This window comes from Protopterus annectens, chromosome 8.part0 (genome assembly GCF_019279795.1).
Source record: "Protopterus annectens isolate FY-2018-M chromosome 8.part0, PAN1.0, whole genome shotgun sequence".
NCBI classification, from domain to species: Eukaryota; Metazoa; Chordata; order Ceratodontiformes; family Protopteridae; genus Protopterus; species Protopterus annectens.
Window position 1 is genome coordinate 1,877,419,504 of NC_056741.1, and position 25,973 is coordinate 1,877,445,476.

Consider the following 25,973-nt stretch of genomic DNA (forward strand, 5'->3'; position numbering starts at 1 on the left):
AGACCCCTTGCCCAGCATGGGAAGGAGTTGCTGTAGAGTCAGCATTTTGAACTTTGGTACTATGAGAAAGGTGTTTAATGCGGACAAGTCCAGTATTGGTCTCCATTGAGATTCTTTTCTTGGAACAAGGAACAGTCTTGAGTAAAACCCCTGGTCTTGTTCTTGTTGTGGAACTCTTTCTATTGCTTTCATCCGAGTCAGCAGAGTGATTTGCTTGATAGCCTCTGCCCTCTGGTTTTGTGGTAGGTTTGGCATGCCTTGTTTTCTTGGTAAGGTATGAAAATGAAACCTGTACCCTCGGTCTATAATGTCCAAAATCCATTTGTCCTTTGTCAGTCTGTGCCAATTTTCTGCAAACAGAGATAATTTCCGCCCAAGGGAGCTTCTATTTGTTCCCTGGTAGGCGGTAGTAGAGGAAAGTCATTGAGATTGTGGTTGTGGGGCAGGTGAAACCCTGTGTCACTTCTTTGGTTTCCTGGCTGCCATTGTCGACCCTGTAAGGGCCTCTGTATTGGCCTCTTCCTCGCCACGCCTGTTCTTACCCCTTTGAAACTTTTCTGGATTAGGAAAGGACCAGTTTTTAGAAGGCCAATTCCTACTGAATCTGGGGGGTTGAACCTGGAGGAAATCTTTCACTGTCTGAACTGATCTTGCTTTTTCTTCGATGGTCTTTAACACATCCTTAGCATTCGCACCAAAAAGCTTGTTCTTTTCCAAAGGTGCATCCAGAAGTTTTGCTTTTACATGATCTGGTAGAGGTTGATCTTTTAACCAAGCATGTCTACGAATGACTGCCCCTGTCATAGCTGCCCTACATGAAGCTTCCAGTGCATCATATCCACACTGCAGGAAGCGATTGCTTACTTGCTGAGTGTTATGTACAGCTTCCTGCAAAGTCTTCCTGTCTAAAGGATCAGGAGTGGCTAATGTTTTTTGTAAATCTTCTAACAGGTAATCCTGATACTGTAACATATGAAAAAGGCAATTTAAAGCTCTCATAGATAAGGTAGTGGATGTGTAAACCTTTTTGCCCCATCTCTAATGACCTAGCTTCCCTGTTGGAGGGCAATGGATTTTTAGAGGTGGAGGCTGAAACTCCTTTAGGCCCCTGTGAAATAGTTTCCAAATCAGCAGTATGGGCCCTGAATAAATGGGAATGAGTTTCTGGGACCCTGTAATACCTGTCTGGCTTGGCTGGAGCAGGAGGAAGAGAATCAGGGGTAGCACTAGAGTCAGAATATAAATCATCCAGAACATCAAGTACAGGAGGAATAGCTAAGGGCCTGTGCTGGGGCTTCTTAAGGAAAGTCCTAAGGCGTTTCCTAGAATCAGAATATTCCTGACCTTGCCACTTGAAATGTTCCCTTATGGTGTGCAGGACTTCCCCAAAAGAAATATCATCAGGAGGGGAGGCCGAGGGGATGGAATCTTCTGCATCCGAGTCCTCATAGGTCTGGAAGAGCTCTTCCTGGCTATCAGAGCGGACAGAGCCCTCAGAATCTTTATCTGAAGGAATAGGGTCAGAGGGTTCAACCCGGGGCCTTTTATCAGAAGGAGGCTGGGATCCTCTCTCAGGATGGGCCTGTGAACCTCTAATCATGGAAATTAAATCAGCAGCCATGGACATAATTTGTGTCTCTGGAGTAGGCTGAGGTAAGGATTTAGAAGTAATATGTTTTGTTTTGCTGGCTGCCTTAGCCCTAGTGTAGGCCTTAATAGACATGGCCATAGGAGGCCTGGCAGCTCCACGTGCAGGAGTGACCTTGTCTACAGCAATGGTCTCGGGCATTTCCTCGGTTTCGGTATCCGGAGGAAAATCGATAACTGGCGGAGTGATGTCCGGAATTGGAGTCGTCGGTAATGCGGTGTCTTCAGTTCGGAGCGGTGGAGAGACAGTCTCAGAGGGAACCGGAGCACTCGCGCTAGATTTTGGCGTGGAGTCTGTGGTAGACGCAGGCCGAGGATGTCGGTCCCGGTCTTTTCGCTTTTTGGGGGTTTGCGATGTTGGAAGATCCGACGGCATGGTGTAAGCAAATTTATCGGCGAAAAAATCTTCAGCGAACTCCGCCCGGCACCTGAGAGTGCGCTTGTTGAAGCGAGCACAGGCTACACAGGCCGAGACGTCGTGGTCTGGGCCCAGGCAAGGAAGACAGTAAGAGTGGAAATCCTTATGAGGTATTTGTTTACCACAAGAAAGACAATTGTTAACTTTTTCAGTAATTTCTGACATCGGCTGAGGCAAGAAAAGGTCCCCAATGGAGTACTTAGCTTTTTTGATGACTTCGGATCGAAGAATACAGGAGCTGACCGACCGGCACTTGCGAATTGCTTCTGCTTCGGGCACCGCGCGGCAAGAAAGACTGAAGAAAATGGCGTCGGCTGATGCTTATGTACTCCAGCCGCTCTGACGTCGGAGAGAAATGCAACATCAGCCGACGTCGGACCCAGACTTTGGAATCCGGCCGACCGAGGGCTGCCTGAGGCAGGACAACCCACATGTTATGACTGCAGTTGCATTCTTGAAGGACATCACGAAGAACATCTATATGCTCCTTATACACTGTAAACGGGACACAAATTACACATTTTGCTGCTATATTGTTTTCCTATAGTAATCCCATAATAAAATTGCACAGTTTTTCATTACCAACAAAATATAACGAGACATTAAAAGTTCCTAAATCACAACAATAAGCGGCAGCTGCCTTTTAAATCCATGCCAGAAAGAGACCATTTACTTATTGAGATATTCATTTTATAAACACAAAAGCAACCTCGGCTCTCAATATTATTTTTCCAAGTACTGCCATCTGACAAAGAGCTGCATGGATTAATGATTAATGATATATAGCAAAGAACAGAAGGTTCAGTATCTACATGTTAAAACACAATGATCGGCCTACACAGACTCTCAACTTGCACTCTGTTATTAAGAATGTTTATCTGCCATGAAATATGGATCAGAAACATAGTGTAGGTCAAATGTAAAACTCCAATGTATTTTTCCAGAAAGCAACCAAGTCCACAACAGGCAAGGAAAGGTAATGTTCCATTTTAAAATAAAAATGGGTAGAAGGGCACCAGTACACAAGACAGCTTTGGGAAAAAAAAAAACACAAACCCTTGAAAAGGCATTGCAGTTTCAAAAGGGCACTTTGTTCCTAAACAGGATGGCCTGCCTACATGAAGTAAAAAAAGAAATACTCTGGCTGAACTGTATCAAACATTAAATAAAAGTATAACATTTTGAAATAAAGCATACTAGCCTCAGGTCAAACACAGATATAAATCTTTTAAATTAAGCACTATGTATTTCAAAAGAACAGCTTGTTTCTGTATGTAACCTGTCACCACCAAACTTTCAACAGAACTGTGATGACACCTGGCAGTTTAACAAAGCAGATGAAGGGTAAGAGGTTATTAATGGGGTTCAGCCTGTACTTCTGAGTTTAACTCCCCTAATATTCTTCAGTTATATACTTTAATCACCCTCAGTAAGTCACTTAAGCAAGCAGTGCTCCAAAGACTCCCATGAAAACAGACAAATGTGTCTAGAGGGTTTTACCAGTTTAGCAAACAAAACTTAAATGAAATCCAACACAAAGCCGGAAACACTAGTATTATCCATACAGATAAAAAAGTTACAGCACGTTTTTGCAACATCAATGTATGCAAAAATGCATTTTTTTTTGGGGAGGGGGGGGTTGCAGTGACAATCACCTTTTGTCCTGAAGTATGGTGACTCTGGATTTGCCTATGTTAAGTACAACTGTGCAAGGGCTACATAGTCTGCATGGAGGGTGCCCCATCTTCCAAAAAATCACGTCAGACTCAGCTGCAAACATTTTGTTAATAAATGCATTCAAATTAAAACTCCTGATAGACTCATGACAATGAAACTGTTAAAGGAGCCTATCAATTCAACTTTGTTTTTCAAATAGTAGTAAAGCAGAGTATCAATGTTGGCAAAGGATATGACTGAAGCAGTTCCGAGTCAGTTTTTCGATCTTTTAGCATATAATTTTGCACCTTCTGGTCATGGTTTATGTAGACACCATCTTAAGAATGATGCAATGTAACCTAACCCTTTAAGCAAGCAAGATACAAAAGAAAATAAACAGGTCGACTCACCAGTAATTTCGGCTTCCCACACAGTTATTAAGCCACTTGCAGTGGTGGTCAAAATCAGACACACACTTGTTGCAGGCACCACAGTGTTTGGCCTTGGAACTCCTGCCAAAAAAAAAATCTGGGTCAACTGAAATGCAGCATCTGGCTTTCACAATGTACAATTCAAAATATCAGCCACCATATGTCACCAATGTAAAGACATTACCACTTATGATGCCCACTAGCTAGTTAAAAAGCCAAAAGTTCAGTGGTGGATCCCTAGAGAAAGGAAATTAAAAAGGTGGTCTATTCTCTACCAATATTCTTTAAATATACATAAGACAACAATGTAAGAACCTTAGTCAGTAATGTACTAAATATTTATATATTACACCTGAGAATGTCATTCACTTCATGTACTCCTAAGTGAAAACTACAGATTAACATAGGGTGTGTGTATGTGTGTGTGTGTGTGTGTGTGTGTTGGGAAGGGGGATGTCAATGCAATGGAATGCTACAATGAGATTCTGGTTGGAGAGCAAGGAGAGAGAATTCCAGTAGATTATGAACAAATTACTGAATCACTGATCACCAGGAAGATTACGTATGAGCAAGCTATACAAAAATCCAATTTAATCAAACAATGCAAACTAAATATTTTTTGCTTTAATATTAAACTGTTTACAGTGAAAGTAAGAGATAAAATGTACACAAAAATTACAATTTAGAGACAAAATAAAGAGACAAATCCTGCAAGCTTTACCAGAAAAGTAAACAGTCCTCTGCCTTGCTCCAATATACTCAACTTCGCAACCAAGTAAAAAAAATTATTACCAAAGACAAGAAGAATTACTATAATAAACTTCAGTCCAACAACAACAAGAACCCTAAACAATTCTGGAATTCTATCAACTCCCTTCTCCATCCTGGATCTAGAAATAACCTGTGCCCTGATCCTAGCTTAACTGATGGTGAACTAAGCTCCCATTTCAACACCTTCTTTATTGAATCCATAGCTAACCTAACTAAAACATTCCCAAATAATAACCCACCCAACTCCCTCCACACGACACCAAACTACCTAAATAACAATCCCCATAAATTCCACCTCAAACCTGTACCCACCAATCTTATAAAAAAACTTCTATCCAAACTAAGGCCATGCGCTAATGCCCCAGATAACATACCCTCCTCCTTCCTCAAATGTGCAGCTGAAGGAATTGCTCTCCCAATCAGCATTTTGATTAACAGATCCTTAACTGAATCATATGTGCCCAAACTCTGGCGTTCAGCCTACATTCTTCCTCTCCACAAAGGAGGCAAACACACCTCTATTTCTAACTTCCGCCCCATTGCCCTACTCTCACCAATTTCTAAAATTCTAGAAAAATGCATCCACCACCAGCTTTGGCCTTACCTAATTCAGAATCAACTTCTAACACCCACCCAGCACGGCTTCTGCCCCGGCCATAGTACCATAACTGCCCTACTATCTTTCCTAGACACTATCAATCAAGCCCGGGACTCTGGACTCATCATATCCACTATACTACTAGATCTTTCTAAAGCCTTCAACACCATCTCCCATACTCACCTTCTCCATCATCTCACCAACCTTAATCTATCCCCTAATACATTTTCCTGGTTCTCCAGCTACCTATCCAACAGGTCTCAAGCTGTCAAATGGAAGAACTCCTCCTCTTCCTTCTTGCTACACCTACCGGCGTTCCTCAAGGGTCCATCCTTGGACCCATGCTCTTCAACATCTTTATAAATGACCTTCACACCATCATCCCTGACACTACAGTCATCCAATACGCTGATGACTCTACCTTGGTTTGTGCAGCCCCCAACATTTCTGAACTACTGACCAAAACCCAAATAGCTTTTTCCACTACTGAGAACTGGATGCACATAGCAGACTTAAATAAACTCCATATTTGCAAATATTGTAAAAATCCGAAACACAAAAAAAAAAAAAAAAAAATTCAGTTTTTGTTATATACTGTCTCACAATGAATATTATCATTTTTCCTTTGAATGTATGTAATTCCACTGAATGTATGAACCATACTACTGTATCTCACCTCCAAAATTATGTAACCTTTCTCATTGTTTTGTAACCCTTATCATACTACTACTGTACATGGAGCTTTTCTCCCCGGGCCTCCACTGTAAATGGGCACTTTTTGGCCCAGTGGACTTCCCCGGTAATCAAACTGAAATAAATAAATAAAATAAATACATTTAGTAAGAGACTGCGTGGGCTAATCCATAAAGAAGACTCAGCTACAGCTTGGCACAGCAAGATAAACAGTGCAACTGAAAACATGGACAGCTAGGACAAAGGCAAATGCAATAATATGCAACATACTACTCTAACAAAGTAATGTCTAACCTTACAGTTACACTGCTGTATATCTCCCTTGTGTATGCAGAGGTAACACTTATTTTATGTTGAGAAATCTGTTCTGTAGGCTGTACTAATTCTGTTGACAATATCCAGTGTGAAAACTCTCCTGCTATTCTACGTCAAATGCACAGACGTACCTGTTGGGCCAGACAAGACATACAAGAACACGGTGCTTGGAATAAAAGAAATTTACTAAAGAAGAAAATGAACACAAGAATGGGGATATAAACAGAAAGACATGAAATGGGCAAACCTCTCACATGTTTTTTTTTGCTTGGTACCCACAACTTAATTAGCAACTCTAAGGCCTCTACAAGTCAGAGCAGAATTTTTACCTGTAGGTTGTTGAGACTCTGATCAACAGGACAATGAATGTAGACGTCAACAGACTAGTCACCCCCCCACTACAGTGCCTGTAAAGGGAGTCACCAGACAAAAATGCTGCCACACAGAGCACAAGGGCAGGTACAGATTTCCATTGTTATTTTCCACCAGGAGACCTTGTCACTGCTGCTTGAGCTGTGCGTGGGTATGGAATTTTGATGAATACAAAATTATGGAAGGTTCTAAGGGCTGCAGTCTGTGTGTAGTACTCAGACAGAACTTTTAAGATGAGAAGTCTGCAGACACTGGAACGGGTAAAACAGGTGCCAGACAGTTTTTCTGATTTATTTAATTTATTGACATTTGATTACTGGGAAAGTCTGACTGGGTAGAAGCCCATTTTCAGCGGAGGCCCGGGGAGAAAAGCTCCAAATTACAACAAATAGTACAATAATTTTGCACTATTGTACAGAACAATAATTTTGCAGAGGCCGCGGTGGTGCAGTGGTTAGCATGGTCACCTCACAGCAAGAGGTTCCCCTGTTAGATTCTCGGCTGGAGCGCCTTCTGTGTGGAGTCAGCATGTCCTCCCCGCGGCAGAGTGACGTCTAAAGACATGCGAGTAGGTGCGTGCGTGAATGGGTGTGCCGTCTTTGAAGGTTGGGCATCGGGCTGGCAACTCGGCACCATAAAAATCCACTGCCAATCATTAGCGGACTGGAGTTCCGCTGTGGCGACCTCTAACCAGGAAAAGCCGAAAGATAAACAAGTACAATAATTTTGTAATCTTCAAAAGTAAAACAAAAGCATATAAAGTTTTTAAACAATAAGAAATTGGATACAATATAAAAACATTGGTTAAGAATCAATACAAGATATAGAACTATCATTTAACATTTAGAGAAATTTTAGACAGTTTGAAGAGAAATTAAATTTAAGTTAGTGCAATGAAAATAGGAAATGCAATATGAAGTGAAAGAAAGACAGGCTTATGGTACACTTAGAAAGCAGTAAGGAAGCAAGTGAAGAAGGGAGAGTAAAGAGGTATAAGGAATTGAAAGGTACTTGTTCACATTTAGGGATATAGACTATCCTGGTGTTGAACAAGAAGAGAGCCAAATTTTATCTAGGAGGTCTTTCAAAATGGCTTTGAAAGATGGGAGGTGGGTATAGACCTGATGGATACAGGTAAAGAGTTCCAGGCTCTGATCAATACTAGCAAAAAACTACGATCACTCATAAAATCATCCAAGGCCAACTTTGAGAGAAAAATCGCTAATGACACAAAAGACAATCATAAGGCCTTCTTTAGTATGTTAGAAACCTGGGTGGAAACACCCAGATATGCTCAGAATTAGTCCAAAATGATAAAAAAAAAATCACTGAACCCACAGACATTGCCAACATACTGGCACACAGGTTTGGTGCAAATTTCTCCCCTCCCTCCCTCCCCCCCAAAAGGAGAAATATCTATCCCACCAGAGTCTAGCCTCCCAAACATCTCAGATGCCCAGCTGAGAGCTGCTCTCTCTAAAGCAAAAAACGCAGCATCAATGGGACCGGACGGCATCCCCGGCTGTGTGCTACACGAGCTCAATGAGGAACTAAACCCACACATAAGGCTGCTGTTTAATCTTAGCCTTACTACAGGATACTTACCCAAAGAATGGCGTACGGCAACTGTGGTCCCACTCCACAAAGGCGGTGCTTCTACGGACCCTGGAAATTACCGCCCCATAAGCTTGACGAGCCTTGTCTGCAAAGCTATGGAGAGAATCATAATGGAACTCATAAATAAAGACATTGGGGACCTACAGACACTGGATCCTACCCAATTTGGCTTTGTCAAGGGCAGATCCTGCCTCTTGAACTTGGTCGACTTTTTCGAAACAGTCACTAAGGCCATTGATGAGGGTAAGGCAGTTCACACAGCCTACCTTGACCTAGCAAAAGCGTTCGACACAATACCCCACTCGGGCATCATAGAAAAGCTCACCAGCTTAGATGTAAACCCATATGTCACAAGATGGGTTGCAAACTGGCTCAAGGACAGAACACACAGGGTTAGAATTGCTGGTGCCATGTCAGACTCTAAGCCGGTCACGAGCGGTGTCCCACAGGGCTCAGTCCTGGGCCCCCTCTTGTTCTGCATTTATTCTTCTTAAGTGCAGGCAAACATAGGGGGATTGTGGCTGACAAAATTTGCAGATGACTGCAAACTGGGCACCATAATTGACACTCCATCAGACACAGACATCCTCCAGAGAGGTCTCATAGAAATGGATAACTGGTGCCAGAGCCATGGCCTTAAGCTAAATGCCAAAAAATGTATAGTCATACCCTTTGGGAAAAACAAGGTAACCCCTAATTACCACATAGGTGGTAATCAATTAAACACGGAAGAAGTTATCGGGGACCTGGGGACCCAAGTTGACAGTAACCTCTCTTTTAACACTCACATTGCCAAAGTGGTTAGGAAGACCTTCTACATTGCCCACCTGATCATAAAGGGATTCACATCCAGATCAGGAGAGGTCATTGTACCCCTGTACTCTTCACTTATCAGACCAATGATTGAGTACAACGCCCCATTCGGAATGTACCTTACCAGACACCTGCAGCAGTTGGAAAGACCCCAAAAGTTCCTCAGCAAAAGGATAAAGGGGCTCAAACATATGTCATACGATGCCCGACTGAAGAAACTCCAGCTCTATTCAGTCGCATACAGTCTGCTCAGAGGTGATCTGTGCCTGACATACAAGACCATGTCCAACCCGGAATTAATGGACATGCTCCACCTCAAAAAATCCAAATCCACCAGAGCCACGAGAGCAAGAGACTTAAACCTCAACACGGATATAAATAGGACGTGCTGGAGGGACAGATTCATCACCTAGAGACTCCCTACACTATGGAACAGAATCCCAGTCCATGTGAGGCAGAGCCCCTCAATGACTTTGTTCAAGAGAAATCTTGACGAGTGGATGGGAGATCGTAGGTTTACCCCGGGAATCATCTCTGTGTCACTGCTGGACAGAGGCACAGCAAACTAATGGGTATAGTATTCTCATTCTAAGGGGTGGTGAAAGCCACACACACTCTGGCTAGGCTTATAAATGCCCTAGGGCAGATAGCCTAGTATGAACCTATGAACCTTGTACGAGTACAGAAAATACCCAGCAGATTTGCTAGGTTTATAGACAGAGGAGTTTTTGGTCATTTTATTGCAGTGACTAACTGGAAACATAGTTGTGTTGAATGTTTTTTACGGCTGGACAGGCAGATGGATGCTGGAGAATTTTATAGGTGGCAAGAAGCTGTGTATATATGTTAGATGATGTGGCAGTTCTAACCAATTTAGGCTTTTCAGTGCTATATAGTGGCGGGTACTGAAAAGGGTTATGTGCTGCAAATTTAGCAACTTTGTTATAGCATTGTTCAAGTTTCAGTTTTTGTGAAGCCTGGAGATTAGCAAGGATGGGAGCACCATAAAGAAGAGTCAGGAGGAGATAAGCAGTGGCAGGTGTAATTTTAGTTTCATCTGTGAGAAGATTTTTGGCTCTGTAAAGCATCCCTAGTTTTTGATTAGTTTTTCTTATACAATTTTGTACATGCAGGTTGAATGTAAGATTATCATCCACTATCACTCCTAATAATTTTCTATGAGAAGTGACTTCAATGATCGTATTATCAAGATAGATTACTTTAAATTCTGTTTTTTTTCATGGGAGAGGGGTTTGGGGAAAAAGGCAGCAGTTTGGCCTTTTTTGGGTTGACCATGAGTTGTGAGTTATGAAGTCATGTTTCAGTAGCTGCTAAAGCTTCCCGAGTAATTTTTTGGAGGTGTTCCATGTTGTTAGCTGTGCAAATGAGAGTGGAATCATCTGTGCATTAGGTTCATAAGAGGGTACTAGGCTACTGGTCCTAGGGCCTATATAAGCCTAGCCAAAAATGTACCCTGGCTTTCGCCACCCAAGAAAATTATTTTCCTCTGCCCCTGTCGAGCAGAGCCACAGAAGTGATTCCCGGGGTGAATTTCCCATCTCCCATCCAATCATCAAGATTTTTCTTGAAGAGTGCTAATGAGGAGCTCTGTTTGACATAGATAGGTAGTCTGTTCCAGAGTATGGTAAGTCTCTGGGACAGGAATCTATCCCTCCATCATGTTCTGTTTATTGTGGCGATAAGATTTAGGTCCCTAGAGCGTGTAGCTCGGAGGGATTGGGATTTCTTTAAGTGGAGCATGTCCAACAGCTCTGGGTTTGACATAGCTTTGTATGTTAGGTAGAGATCACCTCCGAGTAGGCGATATGCGACGGAGTAAAGCTGGCGTTTTTTGAGAGGGTCTGCGTAGGGCATCTGTTTGAGGCCAGTAATCCTCTTTGTGAGGTATTTCTGTGGCCTTTCCAGTTGTTGTAGATGTCTTGTGAGGTACATACCAAAAGGAGCGTTGTACTCTATAATGGGTCTAATGAGTTAAGAGTAGAGGGGAACTATGACCTCTTTTTTTCTGGATGAGAAACCTTTTGTAATGAGGTGAGCCACGTAGGTTTTCGTGACCACTGTGGCAACGTGATTATCAAAGGAGAGACTACTGTCCACCTGTGTCCCAAGGTCTCATCACGTTTTCGGCATCAAGTAGACTACCAGCTATGTGGTAGTACATGGGTACAGAGTTTTTACCAAAGGGGATGACAATACACTTTTGGCATTGAGCTTCAGGCCATGGCTTTGACACCAGGCATTTGTCTCAGTGAGGCCCTTTTGTAGTATGTCCACATCGTTAGGAGTTTTGATTATGGCTCCTAGTTTGCAGTCATCTGCAAAATTTGTAAGCCAAAGACCTTCTGTGTTAGCCTGTACTTCAGAGAAGTAGATACCAAACAGGAGAGGACCCAGGACTGAACCCTGTGGTACTCCAATTGTCACTGGTCTGAAGTCAGATTTGGAGTCTGCTACTTTCACAGTGTGGGTTCTGTCCATGAGACAGTTGGCAACCCATCTTGTGACATAGGGATTTATACCTAGTTTAGTGAGCTTAACTTTAATTCCAGAGTGAGGGATGGTGTCAAAAGCCTTGGCGACATCTAGATAAGCTGTGTGAACCACCTTACCCTCATTTATGGCTTTGGTGACTGCTTCAAAGAAGTCAATCAGGTTTAGGAGACATGATCTGCCTTTTACAAATCCGAACTGGGTAGGGTACAGAGTTTGGAGATTACCAATGTCTTTGTTTATGAGTTCCATGATGATACGTTCCATGGCCTTGCAGACCATGCTCGTCAGGCTAATGGGGTGGTAGTTCCCGGGGTCTGTTGTGGCTCCCCCTTTGTGGATTGGGATAACCGTCGCGGTGCGCCATTCAGTGGGCAAAAAGCCTGAGGCGAGAGTATGACTGAACATGATACTTAGGTAGGGTGCCAGTTTATTCTGTAGTTCGTGTAGAACGCAGCCTGGGATATTGTCAGCTCCCATGGATGCTGTGTTCTTGGCTTTGGAGAGTGTTTCTTTACCTGTGCAGCCGTGATTACAGGAACTTTGCATTCTTCCGATATAGAGATGGGCCCTCTAGGGGGTGAGAGAGGGGTAAAGTTAGCACTGAACCTACCTGCCAGGATGTTGGCAACATCAGTTGGTTCTGTATATTTAGTGCCATTGTGCTGTAAAACTCAGAGCAGATATGAGTGTTGCCATTGAGATTCTTGACATAGCTATAGAATGCTTTGTGGTTGTCTTTGGAGTCCGTAGCAATTTTGTTTTCGTAACTAGCTTTGGAGGATTTTATGAGGATCTCAGATTCTTGCTGAGGTTGACCAGGGCGTTCCTCCAGTCATTTTTACACCAGTTTCTTTCTTCTGTTGCAGAATTTGTTTATGGCAGAGGACCACCAGATCGGCTTCCTTTTTTGGAGGATAGCATCTTGGTTCTATTAGGGATAACATGATCCATGCACTCTTCTAAGTGCTTATAAAGTGCATTTGTGTAGGATTCAGCAGTCGTAACTCTATTGTCCGTCTACATGGGTGTCATGAAGTTTTCCACTTCTGTCTTAAGAAGTGTTAAATTGGCTTTGGAGAAGTTTTTTACGGTGGTTTCCCTAATTGGGGGTGGGGGCGGGATGTGGATGTCTAGGGTGATTAGCTTGTGGTCGGATCTGACCGAGGAATTGACCTCTGGTGTGGAACACCAGTTGCCCATGTTCGTAATGACCAGGTCTAGGATATTACTGCCCCTGGTGGGGGTGTGAATAAGTTGATCCAAGGCGTTGGAATTTATGAATTCTAGAAAATGTTGAGCAAAAGAGTTGGTACACGAGTAGTTTTCCCAGTTAATGGTGGGGTTTTCCCAGTTAATGGTGGGGTCGTTGAAATCACCCATTATTAGGGTGTTAGGTTGTACCCTAATACTTTCCAGTGTATTAAGAAATGAGGAGTGGGAATCCTGGGGCATGGTGGGGGGTCTGTGGCAAGCTACAATTTGGATTGCGGTCTTGCCCAGAGTTAGTTGCACTTGGACAATCTCGGATGCATTATGCTGCTCAACTAGCCTGGAGGTGTGGATATCCTTAATGAATATGGACACGCCTCCACCTTTAGTGCTTCGTTCTGGGTTAGGTGGCCGAAAGGTGTGGTATGAATTAAAGCCTGGTAATGCAGGGTTGCTCTCTGGAGCTTTGATCCAGGTCTCTGTCACTGCACAGATGTCGATGTTCTCCATTTTAAGAAGTGCCTCGAGCGAGTGCATTTTGAGGTTTAGACTTCTAGCATTGAATAGCATTACCCTCAGATTTTGCTTGCTTGTACCCGTTACGGTGGTGAATTTGTCATTTGAACCTTGCCGAAAAAAGGCACTATAGGGGTGGTAAGAGCCTTAGCCAGTATCCGGATTCCTAAGGGCGACAGGTGCAAGCCATCTCTGGCAAAGCATCGTGGTCTGTCGATCATGTCGTCCTAGGCAGACAAATACTAGATCCTCTTAGAATGACACGAGAAGCTTAGCCAATTGTTGAAGTCAATCATTTTGTCCTTGTACTGTGGCATCATTCTGGGTTATGGCAGGATGCTACTCAGGGCCAGGGTTACACCTGCCTGGGCTACAAGATCAGAAAGCTCCTCCATGTCTCTTTTCATGTAGTCCATGTCTCTTTTCATGTAGTCCAGGGAGGTATGTCTCAGGTCATTCACACCAACATGGACAATGACTGTCATATTTGTACTTGTTGTGGAATGACCCGAGTGCGTGCGTTATGTGGCAGATCCTGGCAACTGACAGGCAGCTAACAGTAACTTTCTCCTTGTTTAGCCTGAGTGGAACATCAGTGTGCCTGACTATAGAGCCACCTATGACTAGAGTGTTGGGCACGTAGTTACGCCTTATGGGTTTGTGTCAGGGTGGCCTGTTGTGTGGAAGTATAGAGCGTATAGAAAATGTTAAAGAGAAGGTGACCAAGGATAGAGACTTGTGGTACACCGGTGGTGACTGGGAGGCAAGGAGACAGCGTACAGTGGCATTTTACTGACTGATACCTATGGGACAACTAACTTTTGAACCAGAGAAGACAGAGACCTAGTGAGGATATTTGAAGTAGAAGTTTGCTGTGACAAACTGTGTTGAAGGGTTTAGACATAGGTAGACATAAGGAAGACACTAGTTTGCCTTCATCATTAGCTTTGACAGTATATATATATATATATATATATATATATATATATATATATATATATATATATATCTAGATTAGGAGGACAGTACTAGTACTAAGGGAAGGACGGCAGTCATGTTGTGTAGGAGACAGAAGTTCTTCCTGCAGGAGATAGTCTAGCAATTGCTTTTGAATACACTTTCAAGTATTTTGGCGAGGTGAGATAAAATTACTATAGGTCTAAAGTTATTCATGTCTGCTGAATTTCCTCCTTTGTGTAGAAGGACAACGTGTGCCTTTTTCCAGAGAGAGGGAATGTGGGACTCCTGGACCATTTATAAGGATTAAAACAGGATAAGCAATGCTACTGGCCGCTATTGTTAGGTACTTGCTTGGAAGGTCAACAGCTGAAGAACAGCATGGTTTAAGTTTAAGAGTAGTTTTATATAGGATGTGGGCACAGGTTTGAAGGTGAAAGTGGATGTGGTGATATGTGGCTGTTGGGCAGGTTTTGGATTAGATGTTGAGGAATCCTTGTTTAGAGATGCTATACTGCCTATAAATTAAGAGTTGAACTGTACTGCAGTATCGAGTTGTGAATTATCGGGAGAGGGGTTTGGGTTGAACCTTTGGTTGGGATGTAAGATTTTTTTAATGGAGGTCCAACATTTTTTGGGTTGTGTTTAGTATTATTTTGAAAGTTGTTACAGTACTGCTTTTTGTCTTCATTTATTAGCTTTTTTAGTACAATTGCAAAGCATTCTGAAGTTTTCAAAATACTTATGTGTTTTATATTTTTGCCATTCTTTCCAGGCTTTTTTTCTATCCTGCTTTAGCATTCCACTCTTTTTGGATAGCCAAATTTCATTGTTTTCAGTTTCTTCCCTCTAGGTGATGCAAGGTTATTTAGGATATTTAGAAAAGTTGTACTGAATTCAGTTACAGCAGCATCTAATGGGAGGAGTTTTAGGAAGTTCCAGTTAACAGATGACAGTGTACTAATGAACATTTTTGGGTTAAACTTGGAAAGGTTACCTGTTGTTTTACAAATATACTGTTTAAATGGATCTGTGAGATGTCTAGTTGTACAGATTGGGAGATGATTACTGAGAGAGTCTGACACTGTACATGTGGTGGAGTATTTGCTAGGATCTAAGAGAACTGGATGCTTTACTATAATGTGTGGGGCTATTAATCAGTTGTGTGAAACCATATAAGCCTCATGCTAGATGCAGTGCATTTAGAGTTCATGTCCAACCAATGGACATCACCTAGTAATATTCTTTTCTATCAATGTTACGGATATCCAAGGTAGGATATCTTCCAATATAGCCGTATTGTCACCACGAGGGATATAAAGGACAATAATACATATTTTTTTATAGTTGTTTAGTTTAGTTTGAGGAAAGCAATAAGCTGCTGCTGAACTGAATTTTGGTGGCAGTTTGCTGTAAAGGGAAATATAGTACGTACTGGGAAAATATTAAAGCAATACTACCACCCTTCCTTTTATATGGTCATTAAGGATATTATTATAGCCAGGAGGTATTACTTCAGAGTCGTTTATGTTGGGTTTAAGCCAACTGTCAGATGTGGTGAGAACATCAGGCTTATATTTGGTAATCCAGGCATGCAGTTCAGTAGTTTTATTTCTTGTACTTCTAACATTTATTGCAGCAAAAATTAGATCACCATGGTTGGATTACATAAGTGTGTGTGAGAGAATTACCTTTGGGTTCATTGTGACAGGTAGAGCCAAGTTAGGTAAATTTATAGATCATTATATTTCCTGGCAGTGTGAACATTGGCTCTAAATGACTGTTATGGTTGACATGACACCCTGATCCCATGTGCAAAAATGGGAAAAGGGAATTTCAGATGTCTAGATTACATAATGCTTAGACAATTGTGGAATTCAAATGAACAACAGATGTTCCACAAAGTAGGACGCTAACAAGGGTAAAGCTGGTTACACTCGAGACATGGGTCATTTTTATTTGACAAAAATTCCGAGAGCTTTACAGAGCAGATATCCTGATGTTTCTGTTGCAGGGACACCAGATTATAGATCTTAAAAGTAGATGAAGTTAGTACCTAGAACTTTAATGTAATGCAAAATGCAGTCAAAAGGAATAAAATCTTGACATATACTTAAAAATGAAGTAGTGGGCCTACAGGGAATTCACCTTGATCCACAGGCACCCCCAAAATTACTAAAGGGGGTTGGACACTGGGAAGCCACAGAATTCTTTCTCCCTTCGAGGTGTAGAGATGCAATCCTGATGGTATCTCGGCCCTTCTCTTTGCAATCAGAAGACTTAATTTTGCAACTACACAGACGGTTTGTTGGGGCAAAGAAATATTAACTAGTAAAAAGTTGTTCATTTTCACTGTATTTCTTCCCATGGGGTTTATCCCATTTGAATACAAGAACATAATGTCACGATGCCTTACCCTTCAAGAAGCAATGCAGGTATATACAAGGTAGGATGGAGAGAAATGATGCTGCATAACAAAATCACTAGATGTCTAAGACAGTACAAAGCAATTTAAAGTGCTGAGGTTAGGCAAATTTGTGTCCATATACAACTGTGACCTGGTTTTCCCAGATGGACCCCATGTTTGAAGTATAGCAGTGCTCTCAGTTAAAATTCACGCGAGTCTCTCTCAGACCATTTACTACTACAGGCTGCCCACTCACTCATCAGAACTTCCTCATAGTATCTTAAGCCAACAGCCAAGACTATATGAAATTCCACAATTAAACCCAGGGCTACAAGCAGATGATCTAGAGAAATACTTAGCTGATCCAGACTGATCTACCAAATCCTTTTGAGGTCTTGCAGGAGTTTAATCTCAAGCTACAAGAAAAGCAACACTTGAGACCGCCATTAGTTTTTACCCTATGGATGAAATCATTCCGTACCCCTACTTACTTCTTTGGTCCGAATACTATAAAATAACCTTATTAGATTTCTATCAGAAAGTCCAAGCTTTGAATTTCTTTGTTTCATCACTTTCACTATACACTTTTCAGTCATTCCCCTTTGAAGTGTTATTAGTTTTACAATAGACAGTGAAAAATATAATGCTGGGCTTCTGTTGGGATTAAGACCACAAATCTCCTGGGATAAGGATAATTTTAAGAAAAAAGAATTGGAAGGCTGGGGATGCCTGATCCTTAAACTATGCAGTGGCAATGTATCTGAAAGTTCCTTTATCAGCTGCAGGCACCAGGGATTTTACTTCAACGTGTAGCAAAGGGTAACTTAAGTGAAGGCAGATTGCAAGCCTTTTGCCACTACTGGAACCAACAGATTACAACCCACACACTGTTGGAAACACCATTTTCCTCATTGAGAAAGATGTTAAAAAACTAATAATGTCATCATGCATGAATGCAATGGAACCATCAGATTTCCAGGTGATGTGGAAGTTGGTTTCAGGATTATTAGGAAATGGAAGTACTGTAAATCACTGCATTATACACACAGTTGCTGTTCATGTACAGTACTACTACTGTCAACACTCTTACACTACAAATACTGTAGATTCAAGTAACCAAATTATTCAATACCAGAGAACTGTAAAATAAATAAATAAATAAATAAATAAAAACAAAAGCAGTAAAATGAAAAGACTATAAAGGTAGTAAATGAAATCTTTATACTTACACAAACACGTTACAGAGACCACAATGATTGTTCTCTATAACATGTGCATGTTTACTGCGGTCAAATACAGGGACAGGACCACGGAAACTTTTCATTCTAACATTCTTAACTGCAGGGTTAATGGTCACAGCAGAGAGATGAACAATCAAATGGCAAGCAAACATGACTCCAGTACACTGCAAAAACAAGTTAAGGTTTCAAAATGCTTAGAATGTGAACAGTGTTAAAATGAAACAGGACGCAACCATGGTTCTTTATCAACATTTTCTAAAAGTGAAATTTAAAAGGTAGCTGTAGTAGTAGCTAGCTCAGCTTATTATAGTTCTGACTGCAGGAGCTGTAAGGCCTCACACCACGTGTTAGAATGTTTGGCACATGGAACATTCACCAATGAGCACTGCCTCTCATTTCTCATGCCTTTCCATTTTTAGGACCAAGCAAAAGGCAATCGGGGTTGAAGGAAAAGGAACACTTTGTTGGGGCAAGGAAGACTGTCTGATTACTGTAGCTGGAGTTGTGCCTGCAAATTGCAAAAACTTCCTTGTCTGATATTACAGTGTCCCAAGCTCAAAATCACCTGGGAATTGGTCTTAAGGGAAAATAACCCTTAAATCACACTGACCACAAAGGCAACTGTAGATCTGTACTTTGCACAGATATTAAAGGGAACACCAAGCACATGAATCAAGGCCATCATCCAGAGAACATAATACATATGCTTATCAATTTTTTAAAATGTCTCCAAATCTTTTGGGTTTCTAATACCGTGATGGGAATTGACCCCATTCCTAAGTCAAAGTATGATTAAAGTTCATGAAATTAGTATTGTTTCACTCTTTGATGTCAGCCAATAGTGCTCTTCGCAGCACCCGCAATGTCCCCAGAAGTGACAACTTCTGCAATTCATATGGAGTTACATATATTAGTAACATATCTAAATATGATTGTAGACTTTTTTTTTTTATAAGACCCGTTGCTCCTACTACTATTGGAACTATCTGGGTATCTTTCTTCCACATTGCTCTTGTTTCTGCCTGTAAATCCTGATATTTTAGGAGTTGTAGTCACTGGGTTGGCAATTTCAATGCTACTTTTGTCTTCTTTTCCTGGACTACAATATGCGGTTTTCTAGCATCTGTCTTTTGAACTGTTGGTACTGGATAATCCCATGTGATGTGGACTTCTTCATTTTCTATGAGGCTCTGTGGCTCATATTGCCAGTGTTTTTCACCCACTTCAATACCATAAGTTTTCACAATCCCCAGTGCAACAGTCTCATCACATTATTATGCCTTTCAGTATACAGTCCTTCTGCCATTAGTACGTCATAACCAGCAACAAGGTGTGCAACGGTTTCCAATTCTGTTTTACAAAACCTACGTTTGTCAGTTTCTCTCACATGTTCAATGGACTTTGTAAACCAACGTGTAAGTAACCCACTATCTTCGGCAGCTAATATTAACCTTTCATCTCTTGGCTTAAATTTGCCTCTCCCTAACCATTCCTGCGTCATCCATCTCTGTGTGTGTAGGTCAAACAGACAAACCGGTTAGTAAAAACTACAAGAAAAACCTAGCCAAGATAGCATTTTCACTGTACGATACCTTATAACTCCTGTAGTAGAGGCCCATGGGATATATGCAAAAAAAACCTTCAGGACAAACTGTTTCGGCTTTATGGCTTCTGAATTTCCATGACTTTTTGAGTTTTTCTTTTTAACACTTTATGGGCACATTCAGACCAATAAAGGCAAAACCTAATGAAATTCTAGCTTGGTTAGGTTCCTCTTGTAGGTTTTACTAACTGGTTTGTCTGTGTGACTTTTTTACTCTTTGGTTTGGAAGTTAGTTGGGATATTTTGCAGACACTTTAATGGCTACAGGCATCAACTGGGTTTAAGGACTCAGAGTTTCCGAAGTATTGCCAAACAATCCACTTATGCTGTGCTGAAAGGTCATAAGAAGGCCAAAACACGCATGCCCACAGCTAGTGCAGTTTGGCTTTATTGGCTTGAATGTGTCCATAAAGACTTAAAAAGAAACAGTAAGAAATCATGGACATTCAGAAGCCATATAACTGAAACACTTGGATGTCCTTAAGGGGTCATTTGCACATAACCCATTGTCCTCTTATTGCAAGAGGTTTAAGGTACTACCACAAAATAAGAAATTCACATTTTGTAGAAATATATATGAAGACCTTGTTGAACATACATGCTGAAAGGACAGAAGAATTGAAAGAGTAAGGAGTTCTAATCTGATTATATGAAATGGGATTAAGTAACAGCCAGAAAGATAGAGACAAAATTAAAAAAAAAGCTCCTAATTTCCTCTAACATTTTGAGGTGACTGACTGTCCCTAAAAAGTACTGGATCAACTGGATAATGCTTTATGCTTATCAAATGATTTACAGAAGTCAGTATATACCAAGACTATATATTCCTCGCTCAGAAGAAGGTAGGGGACTCCTTGAAATACATTATATGTACAGATCTGCAATTGTGAGATTATTTATATATATATATATATATATATATATATATATATATATATATATACACACAAACACAGTGAAAGTTTTAAAACATGACAAGTTAACATCTTTGTTTAGTTTAGCAGCAGCATTTCAGTGCCAAGCGGGAATGGAAATCAAACCAGAAGTTGACAAAAATCAGTCAGCAAGTGAATGAGACAAAAAAAACAAAAGTAAGAAATAAGGAGAAGGATCATAAGAAGGAAAAATAAGTGGAAAAGTCATACATATAGTGGCAAGTACAGAAATCTCCTTGAACAACCTCATGTTAAGATTTGATGCAGGAATGGTTAAAGACAGGAGAGTTGAAACTGAAAGATGAAAAGATAATAGCAGACCAGGATAGTTGACTACAATTACTTTGGTTTACAAAGTCCACTGAAAAGCTGGGAGAAACAGACAAACGCAGGCTCTGTTAAAAATAAAGTTGCATATATTGTTGCTAGGTATGGCACTCTTGAGACACAGGGCCTATATGCTGTAAGGCACAATAATGGGGCAGGACTGTTGCTTTGGTAATTGTACAAATACTACAACACTGAAGTAGCTGAGAAGCATTGGAAAGGTGAACCGCACAAAGCATTGTAGAAGTCAATGACGTTTACATCACACGGCATGACATTACCAACTGCTGTTAGTATTCACCTTGTTCAAAACATAGATGTAAGTAAACCAGATATAGTAGTCCATAAAAAATGACAAAAGTAGCAATTATCACTGGAATTGTCAGACCCACTGATTACAGTACTTTATGTACAGAAAGATACAAAGTCTTCAAATACCAGGATTTGCAGGCAGAAAGGAGAGCAATGTGGATGAAAGATACCCAGATAGTTCCAAATGTAATGGGAGCAACAGATCTAATAAAGAATTTACACTCATACTTAGATATGCTACCAATACACGTAATCACATATAAATTAAAGGAGACGGCAATTTTGGGCACATTGTGGATGCTATGAAGAGCAATCTTTACTAAAAGCCTGAAACAATATTAAATTCATGAAGACATGTAGTTAAAGCGCATTTTAATACTCCCGAGTGTTTTCACTCCTGTAAAATGAACTTCTTCAGACAGGTGCAACAAACGATACATTTAAATAGTAATTACATGATCAATCAAATGACTAAATATAAAAAACAAACAAAAACAATGTCTCAATGACTTTCTTCTTAGAAAAACTATTCCTTCCATTCTAATTCTACTTTGACATCTAATCTACTCTCCACATTTCTGACTTTTCTATAAAGGTATATCCCAAGTTGTGTAGATGCTAGCATGCTTCAATAGCATGTTGGTATAATCTCTAGTTTCTACTGCATGTAAATGCTCATAACTTTTATGAGTTAATTCCCTCAGGTTTTACCTACATAAAATCACTCTGTATGCTGAGCGCATGCAGCATAAATAAGTCTGGATTTGCAATCGAATAAACCAGGCACAACAATTTTCTTACCTTAAAAATACCAATTTGCCTTGGTTTATATATTTGCAATGATTCACCTGTGCTGTCACCAGACATGCTATTCAATCTAGTTTGGAAAATATCTTTCAAATCAGTCCCTCTTTTTTTCAAAAGGACCACCCCTATTTTAGCAATATTTCCAATTATTCCTAACAATTTCTTTAATCATTTTCTCAACTACTATGCTTTTCAGTAAAAGTGAAGTGCTATAATTCCTACTGCTGTTGGTATTCATCTTGTTTTCATTATTAAAAAACATCAAATCTACAGTGCTTAAATCTAGTGGACCCATGCTTTTTTTTTTTTACGTCCACATAAGTATTCTATATCAAATCACATGAATAACCTCTTTGCAAAAAATTACTTTTGTAAAGAATTACATTTTATATCAAAACGACTATCTTTGTCACTTAGCAAGTGGCTCTGATGAATTGCCCCATCACTATATTTTTCTTTAAAATAACTGGATACAATTGTCTAAAATATGAACAAGAATTACTTTGAACCCCCTTTTTAAAAGCATTCTAGTGAGCAGCAACTCCTGGCTTTTATATAACAGTAAATCCAAACAGTGAATAGAATTAAAATTGTGTGACTACGTGGCAAACAAGTAATCATCCCTATTGTTTAAATATTTCATAAAATCCAATAACTGGGACTCACTTCTCTTCCACACAACAAAAATATCATCAATAAGTGCAATGTGTTTTTATATGGGCTCAGATTCCCACTCAGCCATAAACAGATTAATGGTGTGACGATGGGATCATCTATCTGAAAAATGAGAATCAAACTGAAAAAAAAATTGAAGAAAATGACATCTAAATGCTCCCTGAATAGCTTACATTGTCTTTCATAAAAATACCTGTTGAAAACAAAACTTTATTAACTTTGTCCAAACCTTCATTGGGCATGACAATCTATAATGATAACAATATCAACAGTCACCACCAAATATCAGTCATATATCTGTAAATCAATAATTTGTTTTATAAAATCAAAGGAGACACATATGTAAACTTTGCTCTTAAACAACTGCTTTTGTAAATAAATAGTGCCACTGACTGTCTTATTTCCTTGAACAGCTACTAAGGGTCTAAAAGGTGGTTTATCTAAACTTTTAGGTATTTCAGTTAAACCAAATACATAGCAGATTCTAGGGGCCCCAATAGGCCACCGTCAGTCAACCCCTCCTTCAACCATTTTTCTATGAAAGAGTCAATTAACTTGTGAGACTTACCAGTCTCTGCCTACTATACTTCAAAATTATTTGTCACTCAACAATTGTGCAAACTTAATAATCAGCCACGTTCAAAAGCATCATTGCATTCCCTTTATCCACTTTAACCAACAGTTCAACATTGCTACTCAAGTCTAACCTCTCAGACACAGAAAAATAACATTTAGAATCAGGTTTCTTTTTCACTAACTTACTGACATAATTCTCTATTTTGTCATTGGAAAAGCCAGCTTAGGCTTAAGTGGTGGTTTGTAAACACTGGGCTTTTTAAAATTTACATAGGACTTAATTTCAAACAAACATCCAAAATTGAGCCTGCGTATATAGTCCCTTTAACAGTTAAAAGTTTCATTAACATCAGCACTCCTGGCAGGTACGTATGACCAGCCTTTGCTCAACAGGCTTATGTAAGGTTTATGTATAAATTATGTTTAAATCTTTCAAAACCCACTTCAGATAAATTAAAAGTTTTCAGAGAAATGTCAGAAAGAGTACCCATTGTTTCTTGTACTTCCCCCTTCATATTTCACAACTTTTTGAAAATTCTGGCAATTGTTGCCTTTTGGCATCTGTGCAACTAACTACTCGTGCCCACATTCTTTTTCCTGTTCCACTACCTTGGACATTTTGAAAATCCAAAGTCTGAGCCTATGTATCTCAAACAATTTTTTAGAAAGATGAACACTTCCTATTGCACGTGAACTTTGTTCACCGCGTGCACTTCTGCTTGCTCAGTGCTGACATCACCTGATTCGGGAGTATCATTACTGTGCACAGTCTTGAAAACTAATCCACTGTAAATCAAGACGATCCCACTCAAGTTTCCTCTCATCCTTTACTTAATTCTCAAGAATCAGCTTCTGCTGTATATTCTCCATTTTGACCGCAAAAGAAGTGGAAAACTGTGGTGTCAAATTTCCTTTTAGAATACTGTGCCTTAACTTTGCAGTTCAAGTCATGAACCACAGTGTTACTGTGGTCTAGCAGCAATTGCACATACTGCAGACCAGTCTTTTCATTAAGCTCTTGCTACACTTCTAACAAAAACTGACCAGTAAATCACTGCTTGCAGACATCCTCAGAAGTCTCAATACTTTAAAGACATGTTTGATCACATGACAGGTTTCAAAAAACAATGGTTCCTCTGAAATCTCTTTAATTTTACAGGCATGATCCTACAAAGATCACACTGGGGTTGTCTCCAGATGGGGCATTCCACCTCGGCAGGCACCCGATGGGGGTGTCTCCATATTTACATTACTCGATAAGGTCTGTTATGGTAATATGGCAATGGCATAAAGAAAATGAAGTGTAGTACTGAGTATACAGACTCCTAGAACAGTGCTGAATGCTTATGGATAAACTTTCTGGACTGTTACTTCTCTATTAATATTCGTAGTGGCCCCTCTTGAAACCCCATTTCTCGGTTGGGCTCCTACTGTTAACTTCTGTATGACTGGAAGTAACTGTAGCTCTGTAACAAGTTAATTGAATATTTACATTTCAAATATAGGAAGGTATCGTAGGAATCTATGTATCGTTATAAAAAGCCTAAAGCTGTTCCATTGCTTACAAGAAGGAGCTTACCCAAAGTATGCACTACTGTACTGTCTAAAAGTAGACAACGAACGATTTGTAGTAATCTGAGCTCTTAGAAATTAATACTGGGTGTACAATAACACTAGTATTTTAATCTGGTTATTATGATGGCTGCATCACACTGTATGCTTTTTACGGCTTCCTTTGTGCAACTAATTTCTGAAAAATTCAAAATGCAGTTCAGATGTTTTACTCGATCTTGTCAGGTTTTTAAGGTTTCCTGCCAAGGCTTCAACTTTTGAAGAAGAGTGTTTATCTTTCACAAAGTAAACACATTACTCCCAATGTATTTTGGCAGCTTTGAAAATTGAAGTATCTAAAAGCTTGTATGGATACAAGCCAAGTTTAATCAAATATGGGCTTGGGGTTATTTTCCACTTAAGCTTCCTTTCCTGCTTTTTTATGACTAGTGTTGCAATGTGCTCTATAATACAGTAACTGTGTGGGTCTGCCCTTAAGGTCAAGCAGCGAAGCACAAAATGAGTCTTTGGCAATCTGTGTCATTTGTGTTGATATTTAGAGACATGACTGTGATGCCCATGTTTCTTCTGGCATAAGTCTACACTACACTGGAACAGCCTTTTGGTGCCATCTTACTATGAGGGCAAGAAAATTATCCTCAATATTCAGAAAATGGCGGCTATATGCTGGAAGTTAACATTAGGTTTCATACAAAAATTCGACATTTCAAGGGTTTTTCCCACAGTGGGGATAAGTTTTATCAGACTCTACAGATTCACATTAAGGTGTGCTACTCCTTGATGTTCATGTTTACCAATCACCTTGACTCACTACTCGGATCCATCTCAGCTGGCCTGCTGCAGCTGCTCTATGCTCAGACACAAGACATTACTAAACCTGAAAAACTCATATACACCTACTTTGGACTGTATTTGGTTTTCCAAATGTGCTGCTAATAAAGTTTGTTCATTCTACTGCAATAAATCAATTAACTCTTTTGCAGATAATGAA

At 40.2% G+C, this 25,973-nt stretch overlaps 1 protein-coding gene across 2 annotated transcripts in view; it reads right to left on the reverse strand.

Moving 5' to 3' along the window:
* ZDHHC1 (zinc finger DHHC-type containing 1) overlaps window positions 1-25,973 on the reverse strand; it is a 437,426-nt gene that overhangs the window by 352,082 nt on the left and 59,371 nt on the right. For both annotated transcript variants that reach the window (XM_044081372.1, XM_044081370.1), the window contains exons 5-6: window positions 18,164-18,339; window positions 4,132-4,233 (exon numbers count right to left, since the gene is read on the reverse strand). In XM_044081372.1, coding sequence (XP_043937307.1) covers window positions 4,132-4,233; window positions 18,164-18,339 — 278 coding nt within the window. The remainder of the gene's footprint in view (window positions 1-4,131; window positions 4,234-18,163; window positions 18,340-25,973) is intronic.